Source organism: Coregonus lavaretus, assembly GCF_964263955.1.
Source record: "Coregonus lavaretus genome assembly, chromosome: 37".
NCBI classification, from domain to species: Eukaryota; Metazoa; Chordata; class Actinopteri; order Salmoniformes; family Salmonidae; genus Coregonus; species Coregonus lavaretus.
This window is the reverse complement of record NC_140024.1, coordinates 28,811,806-28,829,333: the sequence shown is the minus strand read 5'-3', so window position 1 is coordinate 28,829,333 and position 17,528 is coordinate 28,811,806. Positions and strand designations below refer to the sequence as shown.

The following is a 17,528-nucleotide window of genomic DNA, read 5'->3' as shown; positions in this document are numbered from 1 at the left end:
CTAGTAACTTGACCCCTACCTATATGTACATAGCTACCTCAATTACCTGGTACCCCTGCACATCGACTCCGTACTGCTACTCCATGTATATAGCCATGCTATTTTTACTTGTTATTGTTTTTCACTGTGTAATTATTCTTGTGTCACTATTTCTATTTTGTTTTTATCTTTAACTCTGCATTGTTGGAAAAGGATCCGTAAGTAAGCATTTCACGGTTAGTCTACACCTGTTGCTTACAAAGCATGACAAATTAAATTAAATGTTATTTGAAAGAAACTGACTGTCTACACTGTGCTACAATGTGGATGGGTAGGCTACTTGTGGAGTGAACTGTACTGGCCTGGCCTCACAGGTCATGTCGGGTCTATGCTTAATTTTTGCCTTCCAGTTTATAGAATGAAAAGTGGCAGGACTTTGTGATAAGTGTAGGGCTTTTTGAAAGAACTAAGTTAGTGTGTATTGACTTCTAGTTAAGCTTGCTAGGATACATTTATTGGACTCTGCCGCCATCTACTGTGTGACTGGTGTCTTGCTCAGAAGCACGATAGGCTTCCACGTCATCTTTACTGGCGTTGTTTTGTTTAGAAATAGACCAGGAAATTGCGTTTTTGTCAACTCACGAAGCATGGAAAAGTAGCTAGTTGGAGCTGTGGTGACATTGAAACGCAGAATTAGAGGACTATAGTCAGAAATGGATGACGATGTTACCATTGAGGACGAGGGTGGACCAGAAATACAGAATACACCCCTTGAAAACCAGGATTTAAGTTTCCTGCAACAAACTGGTAAATTCGCTAGCTAATATCAGCTGCACATCTGTCAGTTTTCTGGCTTGTTTACCAAGCCTAGCTGGCCTGGCAAGATATCCTTCAAATACTAAAGCTAATAATGCAGCTAGCTAGCTAACGTTGTAGCAGTGGTTGTAGCTTAGCTAGTGTAGGCTAAGATAGCTAGCTACAGTAGCTAGCTAGCAAAATAACTAAATGCAGAGACACATCATTCATTGACAGGGCTGCCAACTTTCGAAGAATGCTTGGAGTGAGATTTGCTATGTGAATTTCATTTCCCCCTGGCACACCCCTAGATGGGAGAACCATTTTACTGTTTTAAATGTCCTACAATTCTACGTATTTTGACATGGCTTAGGCCTATGACCAACATTTTTAAAAAATAAAAAATAAAACACAGGTCAGGTGTATTCAGGATGCTTTGAAAATTGAATGAACACTCAAAATCTGATGACTTTGTTACTTTGAGATTTTGGGGGGCTGACATTTAAATTATGCTAATATTTTAAACACATTTTTTAGGTGGTTTGACACTATTCAGACAGTAATGAAATGAGATGGGGAGACAGGCAAATGTGAGAAATAGTGGGGAGGTTGGAAGCAGGGATTGATCCCTGTTCTCAGGTGGAAAGTATGCAACACCTTCCGCAACACCAAGGCTCTGCACAGGAAATTCTAATATTAATATTAATGGTTAATAGCAGTGGGTAACCAAATCATAGATTGCAGTCTCCTTGTCCATAGACTGCTTTCAAGGTAAGGACACAAACATTTTAGTATTTTGTAATTTGGGTGAAAATCTCTTTAAATAGGGCTGGAAGAAAATCCTGCTTGCTCTCCAGGAGGGTTGACAGTCCATGTGCTTATGGATAATTCATATTTCCTTTCATCTCGGGCAAGGTCAAACAAGAGGAAATTAATAGTTTGATCATTTTTCAAGTTGCTCTGTTTCCTAAGTGCTGGGTGTTTGAAAATGTTCTTGCTATAATAATTAATTTCTCAATCACCCAACCTTCAAGAAAAATCTAATAATTATCAATATTCAGGTGGTTTATGCCTACTAGTTGAAGGTTCTTGCCATCAACTTACTCTACATAGACAAAATATGATGCGTTTGTGAGTTGAGTCCCCCTACCATATGTGCACAATACTAAAATGTCAAAATTATTTGATTCCTGGAGCATTTCATATCCAATGCTTTTTTTGTGTGACCTATACAAAACTGTCCATGAATGGCTGCAAAAATACACAGACTCGTACAATTCATTTTTAAAGACACAAGTAGGCATATCAGATTTCCAATATGTGATTCCACTGGCAACACTGGGAAATGGAATAATACAATATTGTAAGTGTGGGGAATAACAGTAGTGTACTTGCTGACATGCACATTCATTACCCTGTATTTTAGCCCAATGTTAAGAATGAAAATTATTCCTCTGATCAGACTAAATAAAGTAAATAAATAATCACATCTCCTGAAGACAAGATTACATGAATCTGTCCCTACACCCTAATAAAATACATTTTCTATTTATTGTCCCCCCTCTAGACAGACTTGGGTTCACAATCTGTTCGACACATTTATTTGTATAGTTACACATCAGGTCACCCTACCAAACGTCCCTGCTAAAACATACTGTAGGTCTGTCTGCTGCCTTTTCGTTGTCACCACCTAAATTAACCCGATTTAACATCTCTAGAGAGACCTGAAAATAGCTGTGCAGCGACGCTCCCCGTCCAACTTGACAGAGCTTGAGAGGATCTGCAGAGAAGAATGGGAGAAACTCCCCAAATACAGGTGTGCCAAGCTTGTAGTGTCATACCCAAGAAGACTCAAGGCTGTAATCGCTATCAAAGGTGCTTCAACAAAGTAATGAGTAAAGGGTCTGAATACTTATGTAAATGTCATATTTCCGGGGTTTTTTATTTATAAATTGGCAAAAATTTCTAAACCTGTTTTTGCTTTATCATTATGGGGTTTTGTGTATAGATTGATGAGGGGGAAAAAACAATGTAATCCATTTTAGAATAAGGCTATAACGAAACAAATATCGAGTCAAGGGGTCTGAATACTTTCCAAATGCACTGTACTCAGGGCCAGTTCTAGCCTTTTGAGGGCCCTAAGCAAGATTTTGTTGGGGGGCCGCCCACCTCACATCAAAACATTTTAGTGGCCCACCTCTTGACAGTGGAGAGAAAAATACAATGTTTAAAGTAAATCTCCTGCAATTCTGCACATTTTGCCAAGGGGTGTAGAGAAAATGTTGCCGTTTAACAGCAAATTTTCTGCAATTCTACACTTTTCCATGTGGGGGAGAGAACTTTGCAATTTTACAATAAAATTAATGCAGTTCTACTCATTTTGCCATGGGACAGATCAACATCTTTGCAGTTTTAAGGCAATTTCCTGCAATTATACACATTTTGTAATGAATTATGCCATGTTCATATTATATGAGTTTGAATGACTAACAAAATCCATCTGGGCCCCCTGGAGGTCAGGGCCCCTGGGCAGGTGCCCTGCGTGCCCTGTTGGTATGCGGACATGATTACTACTCGTTTAGATAGTTTAGGCTAACTACAAATCTGAAAATTGTTAGCTGACGTGGCTAAAAGAGAAAAGCTGCTGATGCACAACGGAATTTTGAAATTGCACCTGATGTATTCTACTATTCTTACACTCAATAGTAAGTTGAGACCCTGTCTGAGTTCCAGGGGCCCTAAGCAGCCAGGGGCCCTAAGCAGCCGCTTATGACACTTAAGCCTGGAACCGGCCCTAAAAATACTATCAGTAACCCATAATTTCTCTTCCTGTCCACAGTCGGACCATTGGTGGCAGAATATGGATGGTATCTGCTGTTCATGTGTGTGGGGGTCTACCTGGTGGTACAGCACCTGAGCAAGAGGAGAGGCAGCCAGGGACAGAGCAGCTCGCCTTCTGGAGCGGTGCAAGGTGAGTGGCTGTAACCAATCGTTTTTTATTTATTTAACCAAGGAAGTCACTTTGAGATTGCAAGTACATTTAGTCACACACACATACATAGATACATACACCCGCAGACAGACACGCATGCACGCACACGCACCTAGGACATGAGCATTCTTGCTGCAGCTACAACAATGCCACTTATTCTCAAAACGATGACAAGCTTGCTAAAGCAGAAACCAACTGGCACTCACAGGCTAGAGCCGGCTCCCATTCCAACAAGGTGACTGACACATCAGGAACGGAATCTCGGAATGCAATGGAATTTATGGAGTCAGTAATATCATCCAATCTTTTTAATTTTTTTCTGGCAGATCCCAATGCAGTGGTGAGGAGACAAGAGGCACTGGAGGCATCCAGGCGAAGAATGCAGGAGGAGCTGGATGCCAAGGCGGCCGTCTTCAAGCTGAAACAACAACAGGTAAAAGGTGACACCTTTCACATAGATGGACCATACATAGACGGACAATAGATGGACCATAGACGGAAAATAGATGGACCATACATAGACGGACCATAGACGGACCATACATAGACGGACCATAGATAGACCATGGCTTCTTAGCAAAGAGCAATTTCTCAATCAAGAATTTTGCTAGGACTGTCTGGGAGTGGTCTGAGTTGGGAGGGGAAAACTGAAAACGATCTGTAATTGGCAGAGAGGTTTGGAGCTCTTAATTATTGGTCTATTAACTAATTTAATTTAAAGCCAAAACTCCATCCCACCAAAACGGGCAGAAATTTCAGGCGGTCTTTTCAAACAGCTCTTACAATAAAAGGCCATTATCATCGTTTTCACAATTTCACAGTATTTTTCCAACCTCATAGTGTGGAAATATACACTACTGGTCAAAAGTTTTAGAACACCTACTCATTTAAGGGTTTTTCACACAGTCTCCTCTGAACAGTTGATGTTGAGATGTGTCTGTTACTTGAACTCTGTGAAGCATTTATTTGGGCTGCAATTTCTAATGAACTTATCGTCTGCAGCAGAGGTAACTCTGGGTCTACCATTCCTGTGGCGGTCCTCATGAGAGCCAGTTTCATCATAGCGCTTGATGTTTTTTGCGACTGCACTTGAAGAAACTTTAAAAGTTCTTGACATTTTCCGGATTGACTGACCTTCATGTCTTAATGTAATGATGGACTGTCATTTCTCTTTGCTTATTTGAGCTGTTCTTGCCATAATATGGACCTGGTCCTTTACCCCCCCACCTTGTCACAATACAACTGATTAGCTCAAATGCATTAAGACGGAAAGAAATTCCACAAATTAACTTTAAGGAAGGCACACCTGTTAATTGAAATGCATTCCAGGTGACTACCTCATGAAGCTGGTTGAGAGAATGTCAAGAGTGTGCAAAGCTGTCATCAAGGCAAAGGGTGGCTATTTGAAGAATCTTAAATATAAAATATATTTGGATTTGTTTAACACTTTTTTGGTTACTACATGATTCCGTATGTGTTATTTCATAGTTTTGATGTCTTCACTATTATTTTACAATGTAGAAAATAGTAAAAATAAAGAAAAACCCTTGAATGAGTAGGTGTTCTAAAACCTTTGACCGGTAGTGTATATGTAAAACACAGGTAAGTCAAGTTTTTGACTGCACTGGGCCTTTAACACAGATCTGAAACCCCAGGCACCACAAACCAGTTTGCCCATTGTCCCTGCCAAATCTGATGTTGAAGACTTTTGGTACTTGTCTTTTGTTTACTGTGTGATAGCTGGAGGAGGAGAAGAGACGACAAAAAATTGAGATGTATGACAGCATGAAAGAGGGGAGGAGTTACAGAGGACAGGCAAAGACAGTCCAGGTAAGCTGCGTTCTCTATCGTAGGCCTAAATAACATACATTACATAACTTATGCCATTTAGCAGACGCTTTCATCCAAAGTGACTCGTAGTCATGCCTGCATACATTTTACATATTGGTGGGCCTGGGAATCGAACAAACAACCCTGGCATTGCAAGCGCCATGCTCTACCAACGGAGCCATACAGGACCACCCATAAGTAAATGCAGCATTTGATAGATATTATGGCCAAGCCAGGAGTTTTTCATGGTCAGGACACGGGGTCTGACCATGTCCATCCTGACCATGAAGAAACTCCTGTCTCAGACATATTTCTCAGAAGTCGCAGATTTGTTAATGGGTTTCATGTAAGCACTTTGAGGTTTCTTGTCTGTAAATGAAAATAGCTCAATATAATTATTGTTGTTATTATGATGTAACATTTCAGAACACTGAAGAGGTCAGCACATCGACTACAGTGTTGAAATCAAAGACCGACAAGAAGCCCCTACGGAGCAGTGGTATGTTGACATATTTCATGATGAGAGCAGTATTGTAATTGGTTAATTACTCACATCTCTATTCATGTGAAAATGTAAGACATCATGCTCACTCTTAAAGTAATCAATCAGTAATTAAACAGGTTCTGAATCCTACTAGATCCATTTATGCATCCATGCAATGATGAGCAACTTTCATGTTCATGCATGTAAGGCACTGATCTTGCTGTCGATAAGAAGCACTGTGATTCTTACTGAAACCGTTTCAAAGGTTATACATGTCACATTTCCACCTACAAATAGAAAGTACACACCAGTAGTAATGAAGGAATGAAATCCACAAAAGAAAAAAACCCATTTTTGAACACTGCGCAATGCTGCAAAGTAGCTTTGTACTGCAACTAGCTGGTCTTGCCAGTTGTGTGTACAACTTTCTGTATTACGATACAGGAAAACAGCTAATATTGCTCATGTTTTATATTTCAAAAACATATATATTTTTTTATCCTTTATTTAACCAGGCAAGTCAGTTAAGAACAAATTCTTATTTACAATGACTGCCTACCCCGGCCAAACCCGAATGATCTGGTATGAAGCAGTGCTAAGCTTTTGGGGGGATTTCTAAGCAGTGTCTTTAAAGAGAAAATGGCTAAAATGTGACATGTTACTCATTTAAGGATTAAGTAGTAGGTAGGTGACGCTGGCGTCCTCCATCTCCTCTCTGTGCCAGTAGCCTACATTCTGCCCTGCTGTCTGTATTTCAGGCTTTAATCCCCTGAGCGGAGAGGGAGGTGGATCCTGTGCGTGGAGACCAGGAAGGAGAGGGCCGTCGGCTGGCGGTGGATGAGGTTAAAGGAGGTCAGAGCCACAGGCTCGGGTTAGACCTCGCCCCCTTAACCCCGGATCTAGGATCAGATTACCCTACCGTCATTCCTAACCTGAACTTTTCAGGGGATGGAAGACATATCTGACCCTGTATCTGTGGCTAGGGGTGACTTGTGCCTACTCTGAGGTGACCTGTGAACTCTGACCCCTGATCTTTGACCCCTGACCCGACCCGTCATAGGCACACACACTGACCTACTGAAGGAAGCTGCCAGCAATCTCAAAGCCCTCTTAGTTATTGATCTAAATCAATATGTTGTTCTTCTCAAAGCCCTCTTAGTTATTGATCTAAATATATCTGTTGTTTGGGTTTCAGAATTGGTAAAAAAGAAAAAAATGATTCAACTGGTTTCGCTACTGTGTATGTTTTAGATCATGTTGCCTCAGTAATATTAGCATTGTCCAAAATACAATGTGTTGCCACATGATAAAAATGAATCCTTTCTGTTTTAATGAATTTGGACAACTTCAAACTAACCAGTGTTGAAAACAATTGTCTTGTTTCCACTTTCAAATTTTGGCTTATTGAATCATCTTATTTAAGAACACATGAGAAGGCCTTCTGAGAAGGACAGTTTCTAATGATGCTATTCCTGTAAATGGCACCTGTGCCAGTGGGTTTGGCTGATGACTTTCAGAGTAACAGTGTGTATATGTTTTTTTATTTTATTTTGTATTTTGTGCCGTCTAACAAGGCTTCATGTTGCGAGAGTAGATGCTAGCCAGATGGCTTTAGTACTGCTGTGTACCGTACTGCTTGTTATACTATTACATAAATCAGATGTAACCGTAGTCATCGTGTTATGTATTGGAAGATCAATCATCAAACAATTTTAGTTATTGAAATTCTGACAATAGCTCTTTTCTGCCCCAAATATATTGGGGGTCAAGAAATAAACTGAACTGCACCATTTTTATCACAATAAAGATATTATAGATAAGTTGTCTTTGTATCTGTGATGTTTGATGGGGAGGCTGAGTATGTGACGACACACAATGGCTAATTTAATGGTCCAGTGACAATAATTATACACCTGCCATCTCCGTGTTGTCCACCAGATGGAGGCAGTGTAATGTAAATGAAGCCACAATCATAACGGTATGGGCACAGAGTTTCTAAACTGTCTTGGGTATGGGTAAGATCGCACTGATTTCAATTATTGTTGTAGTCTTGCTCTTAAATTGATATGCATTTTATACAATCATTATAAACCTTATGTTCATTTTCTGCACACCATTTCCATTAAGTGAGTTATAGAGCATTATGTAGTTGGCCTAGTCCATTATGATTTCTCATAAATTGCTTTTTCATTTCACTATCAGTGCCGCATATTAATTCGGATGCCGTTTAATTTCAAGGTTCAACAATGCTTGATCTGTACTTTTCTGTCTGCATGCATGGCCTCTCACTTTCACCAGCTCATCACTCCGGGGAACTCAGCTTGTGATCAGACTTGTGCGTCAAATACTGGAAGGAAAAAAAGATGAGACCACTGCGTAATCACACACCACAGCCAGTCAGAGCTTTCCTACGGGGTATCTACTAGGTCAAATCACACAGTTAAGCCGCGAGGCTACTAAGCGTTTTCGACATTCTCACAATGGCGAGGTAGTGGAAAGAATGGGTTGGCTACGCGTCTCGGGGCGAAGAAGAAACCATACATTTAGTTGAAGGTCGTTTATTGATAGCGACGGAATGCTTGCTGATTAGAAGGGCCACATGAAGAGAGGAGTGTATGTTCAGGTGGTGGGTTTATGGAGACTGCTACGTATGCAGCAGCCAGCTTACAACGGGAGCAAAAGCGGGTTGGAGGAGAAAGAGGCTTCCTACCATGAGAGCGAGTTAACCCCGTTTTTATGAGGAGGGAGAAACAATTTAACCGATATTGCTTTACAAAGACGCTGTGTTGGCAACAGCGAGAATAGGCTACGAGGCAAATCAGAGTTGGGTCAAGTTTTGGGGAATGGCAGGTCGAAGCCGAAGAGCATGGTTTAGTGTTCTGTTGGGGCTGGTTGTCGGGTTCACCCTGGCTTCCAGACTCATATTGCCGAAGGCTACGGAGTTGAAGAAATCCGGTCAGAAACGCAAGGCGAACCCAGCCGGTTGCGGGTTGAACGGGGGTTTGAGGGGAGAATACGGTGGGGTATTGTGGCCCCCGCAAGATAACGGATTTTCGGCGACGGAGAAGCCAGTTCCGAGGTCCAACAATTTCCTTTACGTCGGCGTCATGACCGCCCAGAAGTACCTGAATAACCGCGCCATCGCGGCACATAGGTATGTGTAGAAAAGGAAGGAATGTTGATTTTTTCTTTTTAACAAGCTACCATTTTAAGCTATTAGTTTTTTCTGTCTCAGGGTTTCTGTACACGTCAGTTCTGCTCATTCCGCTCCCCATTCTGAAATTGTCAGCCTACATTTTTACATGAACACTGAAAGATAAATATTGTTGCAAGTTTTCTGGGAAATAGGGATGCCGAATTGCAACAATGTTGCCTACTCTCTGCGAGTTGCTTCAGTCTTCTGCAAAATTGTTACAAATGTAATCGATACAAATGTTGCTTGTCACCCTTTAACAGAGTGTCGATGCCATGTGTGCCTGCGGTATCTCTATTATGATATTCCTTTTTCTTGTAAGCTATTAATCACCTCAACGTTAGGCAGGTCATGTGCTATCAGCTGTAAAGACAAAACCTTTTTGGATATACTGTTATAGATTATATACAGTCACTACAACTTGTCGTAAGTGAAATGCAGAAGTCTTTGTTACAGGGCCTATGTTATAACATGCTCTCAACATTCACACCCACATTACCCTACAAAGATCATACTTCAGTAGGCCAAATGTAATGTTCAGTTTTCCACGCCTTTGCCAACTCTAAACACAATCGCTTCACAATTGAGCTGTACCATTCTGTAGTGTTGGTTTTGCCTTCAGATGAGCTGCATAGGCTCTTTGGTAGGCTAGTTTAGTTCCATTGAGTAATCTTGGATGGAGCCATTGCGATCTCCAATTGTGAGGGGTTTCTGTCAGTGTTTCGTTGTAGACTAGCAGTGATGCTATTAGGATAGCTCTAAATGTAGAGATGTCTTGTTGGAAAGAGTTAATATCATTAGCCCTGAAATGTCTTTCATCTAGGCCCCACTGAAATGCTGTGAATGTGAAGCTGAAGGTTTTATGAAATTAGGGGTTGGACGGAGAAGAAAGCCTGCAGACTCAACAGGGATATCTTTTCATGGGTCCAGTCATGTGGAAGATTGAATATAATTAAGGGGAAATGTGCTTGCACATCTGCAAAGACATACAAGGATATCTGTATTCAATCAGATTCATTAGTAGAGTAGTTTATTTAGTCTCCCTCGAATGTCCTTTCAATGGACCAATCAGGATCAACGTCTAGAGATAGTCCTGAGAAGGAGATATCTAACACTGTATTTTACATCCACCCACATGTCTTTATTTTGGGCCCAAAGTAAAGTCCCATTTAGTTTATTTTCAGTGCAGATCGTGGAAAGCAGGCCTGCTTTTTAGTCTCAGTTGTTAGTTAATTACTAGATCCCCATTCAAACACAGTTCTTTATCCTAATAAAACATTACTGGTGCTCAGTTGGGTATTTAGTGGGCTCAAGTCTGTCTGTGAACCTCTTGTAAATACATATTAGTACCCAAGTTATGCCCTGCTATTACATGTCGCTCATCTCTTTTATTTTACATTTTAGTCATTTATTAGACGCTGTTACAGTAGTGAGTATATACATTTTCGTACTGGTCCCCCGTGGGAAACGAACCCACAACCCTGGCGTTGCAAGCGCCATGCTCTACCAACTGAGCCACATGGGACTGTCTATCTATGTCCTCCGTGGGCCCAGATATGTGTGTATGTGTTAGAACTCTACCCCTGCTCTCCATCCTATCGAGTACCTGACCTCTGCCGCCCTCTGCCCGTGTCTCTCTCTATTTAGAACGTGGGCTCAGACCATCCCGGGCCATGTGGAGTTCTTCTCCAGCGAGGGCTCGGACACCACCATCCCCATCCCCATCGTGGCTCTGCGCAACGTGGACGACTCGTACCCGCCGCAGAAGAAGTCCTTCATGATGCTCAAGTACATGCACGACCACTACCTGGACCAATACGAGTGGTTCATGCGGGCCGACGATGATGTGTACATCAAGAGCGAGCGTCTGGAGAGCTTCCTGCGCTCTCTCAACAGCAGCGAGGCCCTCTTCCTGGGCCAGACGGGCATGGGCGCCCGCGACGAGCTGGGCAAGCTGGCGCTGGAGCCCGGCGAGAACTTCTGCATGGGCGGCCCCGGCGTGATCATGAGCCGCGAGGTGCTGCGCAGGATGGTGCCCCACATCGGCCAGTGTCTGCAGGAGATGTACACCACGCACGAGGACGTTGAGGTGGGCCGCTGTGTGCGGAGGTTTGCCGGCGTGCAGTGCGTCTGGTCCTACGAGGTAAGAGCAAAGATGGCGGCTGGTCGTATTGTATACTGCAGTTAGTAGATCTATCACTCCTTTTGAAAGTTAATTTTTTAATTGGTGTCATACAAGAGAAGGCTGGGTAGAAAACCATCTGAGATTGAGGGTTTAGTCGGTAGAAGTGTCCTTCAATGTAGTGCGCCTGAAGTGTACTACAACGTGAGAAGGGGAATCGCCAACAAGATGCCTGCCTTGGCTTAACGTACTCTGTGAAGCAGAAGAGATCATGAAGTGGAGTGGATTGCCTACACACCACAGTAGAGCCAAAGGCAGAAGTTGATACTCAGTAGATCTGGCTCCTTCAGTAGGCACTCCTTCTCTCCTGGCAGATTTAATATTCAGAGCTTATTAATGTGACGAAATGATTGCTCGACAGAGCAAAGAAAGGAGCAATTCCATGAAATTATGCTGAGACCAGGGCTCTAAAGGGTGACCATTTTGGTCGCATATGCTCCTACTGTAAATATTTTTCTGTGCGACCTGATATTTTATTTTGGGAGCACCAGTGCACCTAGGAAAAAAATCACCCAGATAATAATTGTTGTAATGATTAGGCTTCGATGTACTGTCGTTCCCGAGTGACCTAGAGAAAAAACCAAGCACATATTCGCTACTGTCATGGCTGCACCATCATTACAACAGAGAAAACTGACTGTTTCAAGCACAAACAGGTAAAAAGATATGACCCATACTACTGCCGCAATATTTGTTTCTTCCCATCATGGATTGGCGGGCTGCATTTTACATTCATAAACCATGAACGTTTACACCTTGTTCGGGCATTTGTTTACACCTTGTTTAGTCATGTTACTTCATTATCTAGCTAGCTAACAACCTGCTTGCTTTACCATTACATCCACTAAACATTTGGACGCACAGAAAGAAAGGAAAAGCGATAGCTTCTTCAGGAGATCAAGGATCACACCAATGAATGAATGATCTCTTGCATGTCGTCACTCACAAACTTGACGCTCTTAAAGAGACCCTGTACAATTTCAATGTTATGCATCTCAGTAGGTACACAATGTAGAAACCTAATATTTCAATGACAGGTTTCTGTTTCAACATTTTATCTTTTTATAATAAACAAATTTCTTTACATAGTTAAATGTTAGTATCTATGGCACAACGTGCTTCAAAGTAGCTGGAATTCACATAGACTATATCTCAATCAATAACAAAATCTTATTTTCTGGTGCTCCTAAATTTTATGTTGTGCTCAGGGCTCTAACTAAATAAAAACATGTCATTGGTAGCCCTGGTGCGCCCAACTTTAAAAAATTAAGAGCACCACATGAAATTTAGGAGCACCAGAAAATCAGATTGTTTTAATTGATTGGGATACAGCCTATATTGGGCCTATATTAATTCTAGCTTCTTTTGAAGCACATGTTGTGCCCTAAAAAATTATACATTGGTCACACTTTAGAGCCCTGGTTGTGCTCCTTATGTGTTTAAGTTGGGAGCACCAATGCTAGTAATGTAAAATGTATTTAGAGCCCTGACTGAAATGTATGCCAAACAATAGTTTATTTCCGCTTATACTGCAATCAAAATTCTTCGTTTCAGACTTTTGCTTTCTAATGTGCATTGTTCTAAAATCCACCCAGTTTAACAAGGTTTTGCAGCCGTAATTTGGGGTATCTGAAATGATGGGTTGCAGTTTGGCAAAAGCGGTCTGTTTTCTGACTGACAGCCTTTGTTACTGTGTTCTTCTCCCAAGAGCTGTGGAACCTTTGTACTGCTGTCCTCCTCACAGGCAGTAGACAGAGATTAGAGAGGGAACTGTGTCAGACTCTTCATTCAACTGGCGATCAATTCATGGATTTATTTATTAGGCACACTTCATCTGACGTGTGTGTGAGCTTACGCCCCGGCGCCCCGCTGGTCCATTGATATCAAGGTTATGACTCAGAGTCACTTTGGCCTCTGTGAGTGTGTGTATATATTGACCAGTTTGCAAACCATAACAATACGCTTTCTGTTTGCGGTTGTCCACTGGGTTCCTTTGCAAACTACCAGAAACAGTATGTTGTGTACTAGGCTGGGCACCCACCCACCATAAGGTTGAATTTGCAGCCTTCACTTCAGTTAGTCATTTAGCCATAAATTAAGTCAAGGGTTCCATAGTCACGGTTGAGACACGCAGCTAAACGCACATTTCCCCCATCCAAATAAATCTGCATATAATATCACGCCTGTGAACAAATTGGTAAAACGCAGCATCTGTTCAGTTTTTAAAGCTGCCAATGAATCTGGTTTGGCAGGTGGAATGAGACAGAACGGACATGTCTGCTGTCTCATACAGAGTTCAGCCCCAGCCACTGTTACATCAGGCCTGGGGTAACTTTTAAACAGCCATTTGATGAGTTTTAATTACGGCTTATCGTTATCTAGTTAGAGAGCGGAGCCAAGCAACTGCATCATTCATGTCAGTGAGAATATGTGTGTGTGTGTGTGTGTCTGTCTGTCTGTCCTCTTCCTCCCACGTGTGTGTGTCTGTCTGTCTGTCCCTCCAGACAATTTCCTCATTTTGATGATTTAGTACATTGGTAGGAAAAGGAACACTTGCTGACATCACAGTGGAGGACTTTACTACTAAAATATGGATAAAAGGTTGCTAATGGGGATTTATTCCTTCAATAAGAGGCAGTTGTTTGGTCAGCCAAGCCATCGTCAGTGTGTTTCGTGGGAGCTTTTGAATGAATGTCTGTACATTAGTCTGTTTTATGTGGTGTGACCCAAACCAATGCTTATTATTCAGTCCAGTCTTAGATGTGAGACACACACACAAACAGCCTCTCTTTGTGGCACTGCTAATAAAACAAATCCCACTACTTAGTCATGGTGATCAAACCTCTTCTTGTTTATTTTGGTCACCGGGAGGGATGGACGGGAGGGATGGACGGGAGGGATGGACGGGAGGGATGGACGGGAGGGATGGACGGGAGGGAGGGACGGACGGGAGGGAGGGATGGATGGACGGGAGGGACGGTGGGAGGGACGGTTGGGAGGGTGGGAGGGAGGGAGGGAGGGGTGGATGGACGGACGGGAGGGAGGGAGGGGTGGACGGTTGGGAGGGAGGGATGGACAGGACAGGAGGGACGGTTGGAGGGAGGGGTGGACGGTTGGGAGGGAGGGATGGACAGGAGGGACGGGAGGGACGGTGGGAGGGAGGGAGGGAGGGGTGGACGGACGGACGGACGGGAGAGGGAGGGGTGGATGGGAGGGAGGGGTGGACGGACGGGAGAGGGAGGGGTGGACGGACGGGAGGGGTGGACGGACGGACGGGAGAGGGAGGGGTGGACGGACGGGAGAGAGGGAGGGGTGGACGGACGGACGGGAGGGAGGGAGGGAGGGGTGGGTGGAGGGAGGGAGGGAGGGAGGGGTGGACAGATGGATGCAAATAATCACAGGGGCTCATCATAGTAAATTATGGTCCTGAGTCATGTGATTGTGTCTGTATTCCCTGACCAAAGAAACATCTCTGGTTTCCTCAGTAATGCCTGCCTGTGGAGTCAGTTGCTATGGTAGCTGTGCATCTATGTCTCCCTTCACTACGAGCGAGTCAGTGTTGTTGAGAGTCCATTATCCAAATGGAGTTTTCGAAGAGCCCTCTCCAGTGCTTCAGAAAGAGCAGCAGAACAGCCGTCACTGGGCTTTGAGTCTATGGATCCTCTATCACAGCCACAGAACCCAGCGGTTTCTATCAGACTAGCTGTTATCATACACTACATGTCCAGTGGTGGCTGTTCGGCGAACATCTAATTCCAAAATCATGGGCATTAATATGGAGTTGGTCCCCCATTTGCTGCTATAACATCCTCCACTCTTTTGGGAAGGCTTTCCACTAGATGTTGGAACATTGCTGCGGGGACTTGCTTTCATTCAGCCACAAGCATTAGTGAGGTCGGGAACGGATGTTGGGTGATTAGGCCTGGCTCGCAGTCGGCGTTCCAATTTATCCCAAAGGTGTTCGATGGGGTTGAGGTCAGGGCTCTGTGCAGGCCAGTCAAGTTCTTCCACACCAATTTCAAAAAAACATTTCTGTATATATAATATAATATAATATATAATATGCCATTTAGCAGACGCTTTTATCCAAAGCGACTTACAGTCATGCGTGCATAATTTTTTTTTGTGTATGGGTGGTCCCGGGGTTCGAACCCACTACCTTGGCGTTACAAGCGCCGTGCTCTACCAGCTGAGCTACAGAGGACCACAATCTGTATGAACCTTGCTTTGTGCATGGGGGCATTTTCATGCTTTAATAGGAAAGTGCCTTCCCCAAACTGTTGCCACAAAGTTGGAAGCACAGAATCGTCTAGAATGTCATTGCTGTAGCATTAAGATTTCCCTTCAATGGAACTAAGGGGCCTAGCTTAGGGCTGTTGGGGTGACCGTATTACCGCCAAACCGGCGGTCACAAGTCATGAAGGCAGTCAAAGTCACGGTAATTAGGCTTCTCCAAGCTCTGATGCTGCTGCTGGTCATTAGTAGCAAAAAACAAAGCAGAGCTCATGCCTATCAATCGACTTTTTTCAAATCATCATTAGTCGCATCATGCAGCCTTACAATGTATTCAAGCTCTAAACATATAGCCCAACGTTTGTAGAACAACTAAAGTTACATTAATAACTCTAAATTAAGCATATAGGAGTACCTATTTCTTTGTTAACCGCTCAACACAGAATAGCCGCATGTGCGCACTCACTCAAATCGTTTGGAGAAAATATCCTTTCTATTTTATTCAGCTTTGTTCAATTGTATTCTTCATACTATGAAGTAATGCCACAGAATTCTAAGCAAATCTTGTCTGCTAAATGAACTAGTGTAGCCCACAGCCATTTGGGATGGCCAGATCAGGACCTAACATAAGGTCAATTCAGAGTATGCTATTTTGTTCTTCTGAAATAGACGACATTTTCTTCATATCATTCTTCTTTAGACCTGTCTAAAATAAATAATGGATTTATTGTGAAGGTGTAGGCTATTTTATATGGATTTATTAGACTTTTTAAAATGTAGATGTTCCAAAGGTCTGCATCAGTGGCTTGTAGGCTATGTGTATTTATGTTAATTAACGGTAAATTACTGTGAGACCCACAGTTATTTGCTTGACAATCACCGGCTGTCGAAATTTTGTGACCGCCACTGCTCTAACTTAGCCCGAACCATGAAAAACAGCCCCAGACCATTATTCCTCCTCTACCATACTTTACAGTTGGCACTATGCATTCGGGCAGGTAGTGTTCTCCTGGCATCCGCCAAACCCAGATCTGTCCGTCAGACTGCCAGATGGTGAAGTGTGATTCATCACTCCAGAGAACGCGTTTCCACTGAACCAGAGTCCAATGGCGTCGAGCTTTACACCACTCCAGCCAACGCTTGGCTTTGCACATGGTGATCTTAGGCTTGTGTGCGGCTGCTCAGCCATGGAAACCCATTTCATGAAGCCCCCGACGAACAGTTCTTGTGCTGACGTTGCTTCCAGAGGCAGTTTGGAACTCGGTAGTGAGTGTTGCAACCGAGGACAGACGATTTTTACGCACTACGAGCTTCAGCACTCGGCGGTCCCGTTTTGTGAGCTTGTGTGGTCTACCACTTTGCGGCTGATCCGTTGTTGCTCCTAAACGTTTCCACTTCACAATAGCAGAAATTTTACGAACTGACTTGTTGGAAAGATGGCATCCGATGACGGTGCCACGTTGAAAGTCACTGAGCTCTTCAGTTCGGGCCATTCTACTGCCAATGGTTGTCTATGGAGATTGCATGACTGTTTGCTTGATTTTTATACACCGATTTTATACACCTGGTTGCCTCTGCCAAGAGGCTGAAACTTGGCCGCAAGTTGATCTTCCATCAAGACAATAACCTCAAGCACACATCAAAATCCCCAAAGAAATGGTTAATTGGCCACAAAATCTAAATTTTGCAATGGCCATCTCAGTCTCCGGACTTGAAACCCATTTTAAAAACCTGTGGTTTTAAATTGAAGAGGGCAGTCCATAAGTGCAGACGAAGGATATCAAGGATCTGGAAGGATTCTGTATGGAGGAATTGTCTAAGATCCCTCCCAATGCGTTCT

At 43.1% G+C, this 17,528-nt stretch overlaps 2 protein-coding genes across 2 annotated transcripts in view; both read left to right on the top strand.

The window, feature by feature from the left end:
• The first annotated feature begins 516 nt into the window (after nt 1–516).
• selenos (selenoprotein S) lies at nt 517–7,900 on the top strand. Its single transcript, XM_084154376.1, has 6 exons — nt 517–786; nt 3,614–3,745; nt 4,093–4,199; nt 5,507–5,596; nt 6,023–6,095; nt 6,839–7,900. Exons 1-6 carry the CDS (start codon nt 693–695, stop codon nt 6,919–6,921), a joined length of 579 nt encoding a protein of 192 aa, XP_084010502.1. The 5' UTR covers nt 517–692; the 3' UTR covers nt 6,922–7,900.
• A 679-nt stretch (nt 7,901–8,579) lies between these two features.
• chsy1 (chondroitin sulfate synthase 1) overlaps nt 8,580–17,528 on the top strand; it is a 72,687-nt gene continuing 63,738 nt past the window's right edge. The window contains exons 1-2 of the mRNA XM_084154350.1: nt 8,580–9,234; nt 10,921–11,416. Coding sequence (XP_084010476.1) covers nt 8,924–9,234; nt 10,921–11,416 — 807 coding nt within the window. The 5' untranslated portion in view covers nt 8,580–8,923. The remainder of the gene's footprint in view (nt 9,235–10,920; nt 11,417–17,528) is intronic.

Bases quoted from the DNA above. Each gene is read 5' to 3' on its own strand.
- selenos (XM_084154376.1), top strand. From the start codon at position 693: ATGGATGACGATGTTACCATTGAGGACGAGGGTGGACCAGAAATACAG. The intron at 4,200-5,506 runs GTAAAAGGTGAC...ACTGTGTGATAG, and splicing joins TCAAGCTGAAACAACAACAG to CTGGAGGAGGAGAAGAGACG. The intron at 5,597-6,022 runs GTAAGCTGCGTT...GTAACATTTCAG, and splicing joins GACAGGCAAAGACAGTCCAG to AACACTGAAGAGGTCAGCAC.